This window comes from Sinocyclocheilus grahami, unplaced genomic scaffold, assembly GCF_001515645.1.
Source record: "Sinocyclocheilus grahami isolate Dianchi unplaced genomic scaffold, SAMN03320097.WGS_v1.1 scaffold98.1, whole genome shotgun sequence".
Taxonomy (NCBI): domain Eukaryota; kingdom Metazoa; phylum Chordata; class Actinopteri; order Cypriniformes; family Cyprinidae; genus Sinocyclocheilus; species Sinocyclocheilus grahami.
This window is the reverse complement of record NW_015505277.1, coordinates 3,291,410-3,294,082: the sequence shown is the minus strand read 5'-3', so window position 1 is coordinate 3,294,082 and position 2,673 is coordinate 3,291,410. Positions and strand designations below refer to the sequence as shown.

The 2,673-nt window shown below is 46.4% G+C and overlaps 1 protein-coding gene across 2 annotated transcripts in view; it reads right to left on the bottom strand.

Moving 5' to 3' along the window:
• The window catches only part of slc35g2b (solute carrier family 35 member G2b), a 13,644-nt gene that overhangs the window by 1,202 nt on the left and 9,769 nt on the right, over window positions 1-2,673 (bottom strand). Inside the window, exon 1 of one of the 2 annotated variants that reach the window (XM_016276041.1) lies at window positions 1-1,248. This exon is cut by the window's left edge and continues 1 nt beyond it. The exons of the other annotated variant lie outside the window; for it this stretch is intronic. Coding sequence (XP_016131527.1) covers window positions 1-1,193 — 1,193 coding nt within the window. The 5' untranslated portion in view covers window positions 1,194-1,248. Of the gene's footprint in view, window positions 1,249-2,673 lie in introns of those variants that run through there. 2 annotated transcript variants of the gene reach the window in all.

Genomic DNA, 2,673 nt, shown 5'->3' with positions numbered 1-2,673 from the left:
CCCACCCTGTAAAGCTTGAGACCCGTGAGGACGAACACGCTGACCATGATGACCAGCGCTCCGAAGACGTCATACACGGACGGGATCATCCGCAGCACAATGAGCTGAAGAAACATGGCCACCACGATCTCCAGATGCTGCACGGTGCTGACCAGAGCCGGGTGGAACTTGTTGAGGGCATAGTAGACGCCCAGGAACGCCACGGTGGAGCAAATGCAGATTCCCATGAGGTAGCCCCACGTCTCGCCATCCAAGGGAACGATGGGTTCTTGCATGATGAACATAGTGGACGCCCCCCACACGGTTCCCGTCCAGCCGAACGTGAAGAGCGCCGTCCACATGCTCACACGCTCTTTGATGGCCCGGTACACGATCATGGACAGGGCGGCGGTCAGACCCGCCATTACAGTCATCGTGTAGCCAAAGGCTTCCTTCCAGAATCCCAGAGGAGACTTTTCCTCGTCGGCGATGTTGGGGATCATGACGAGACACAGGCCAAAGAGACTACCTACGACCGCCACTACGTCTGTGTAACCGAGGCGTTCGTCTAGGAGCAGGAACGCCAGAACGGCGCTAAAAACCGTGGTGGTGGCCCGCCACATGATGGTGCCATTGCTGGGCGGAACGATCGCGAAGGACGTGTATGCACACGTGATGGAGATGACGTTGCAAACCCCGTAGAAGAACAAACGCAGCCGATAGCCCTTGGGCCCGAAGGGAGCTTCTTTGTAGTAGAGAACCACCAGTATGGACAACACTTGGATCACCGAGCGGATGAAGATGAGCTCTAATGATGGCACCTTGGAGCGGTCGGCCGCTAGGCGCGTAATGAGGGCCACGCATCCGTGCGCGATGGCCGCCCCAAAGAGGGCCCCCCAGGTGACCCGCGAGGCCAGGACCGAGGCCTCGCCGAAGCTCGCCAGCTGACCGCCCACTCCTTTATCTCTCTGATCGGCTTTGGGACGGGAATCCATAGTGCCGAATAAAGTCCTGCCGTGGCCGCTCTCTGACACCAGTCTCTTGCTCGGGTTGTTGTCCATGAACGAGCCGAAGTCCTCGAAGGATGGAGCATCGTCGTATCCCTCATCGCCCGGCTGGGGGAAATGCGTGGCGTACTTCACCGTCACGGTGTTGGGGTGGATTTTAACCCTCTTTTTGGAGCCGTACTGCTGCCTTGTGGGGGACGGATCCATTTTCTTCAGCTACAGAGGAGCTGTGAAACACATGAACATCATGGGATTAACACACACAAATATATGAAAATAGAAGATGCTGAGTTTGGAGCAGGGCTATAAAATGAACATCATATAATTAATGGCTTTTGAACCTGGTAGATATGGGAACTAGTCACCAGGTCGGTCCCCCGAGAACTACAATTTCCCATAGAGACATTTTCCTGATTGCATTTGCACTATCAGTAGCAATGTCATTTAAGCAAAAAAGTTAACTACTTGCTACTGGAGGATGGAGGATGGGTGACTGCCTGGATTTCTGTGTTCAAGCAACCTAATGCTGTTTTTCATGTTCGTGGAGTAAGTATGTAAACTGGGTGTTTACATGTTTTTTTTTTAAATGGTGGGTGCTGTGTTTCATATACGGCACGCATTTGGCCAATCAGTGTACACTTACTGTAGGTTACTGGTAGCTCCTTTTTTGCTGGGTTAGACCCTATTCTGAAGTAGGAGCTAATTTAGTCCCCCCAAAAGGCATTCCTAAAACTAAAATCGTTCCCAGTTCTTATGGTGTGAACATGGCAATAGTTATAGGAACTATGAAAACTTTCCTTTGGTGCGGAAGTGCTTATTATTTACTCATTTTCTTGTCATTCCAAACTCATATGCCGTTATGTGTCTGTACACGAGAAGTAGAATTTTATAATAATCTTCAAAACAGTTGCAATGGAACGGAAGTAGTGTCAATTTTCCCCCCATATTGTGACATACAGACAGAGTAAATGATCACAGGAATGAAAAAAATGTATGGTGAGGTGGTTGTTCAATGGGTTTTAAGATAAGGGCATTGCACTTAAAAATCAGTGTATGGAGAGGTGGCGTTTAAGTGTACTAAATGATTGTAGAAGTCTGGCACACGTCACCAAAAAGAAGTTGAGTTAAGACATTTTAGCCATGTCATAAGATCAAATAAATAAATACAAATTGAATCATACAAACAGTAGATGAAATTTAATTTCATGCTGATTTTTTTATCGATATGTCAAGCTCCAAATGAAATAAAGAAAGAAACAAACAAACAAAAAACATTTAAGCACCATGAAACTAGTCCATATTAAGTTTTCCCAAGCCATCTGATATTAGAACAGACTAACATAAGCCTTTATTTTGCTTAAAATCTTCCTCTGCAGTGAGCTATGAACCGCTATGAATCACTGAGTCAGTGATAACTTGAGAACAACATGAGAACCGAATCAGTCCAGTTGATTCAGTTCAGTTTGTGAAGCCAGAATCAGCTGGTTCTTAGAAAAGAACCGGCTTGATTCTCATGATCTGTTGATAAATAAGATTGTTAACAAAAAATAAATAGAATTAAATAAATAAATAAATAAAAGATTGACTGCCCTGTTGAAAAAAACAGCATATGCTGGTTAGGTATGTTTTGTTAGGTATGTGCTGGTCCTTTGCTGGTTATGCTGGTCCTTTTGCTGGTTTATGCTGG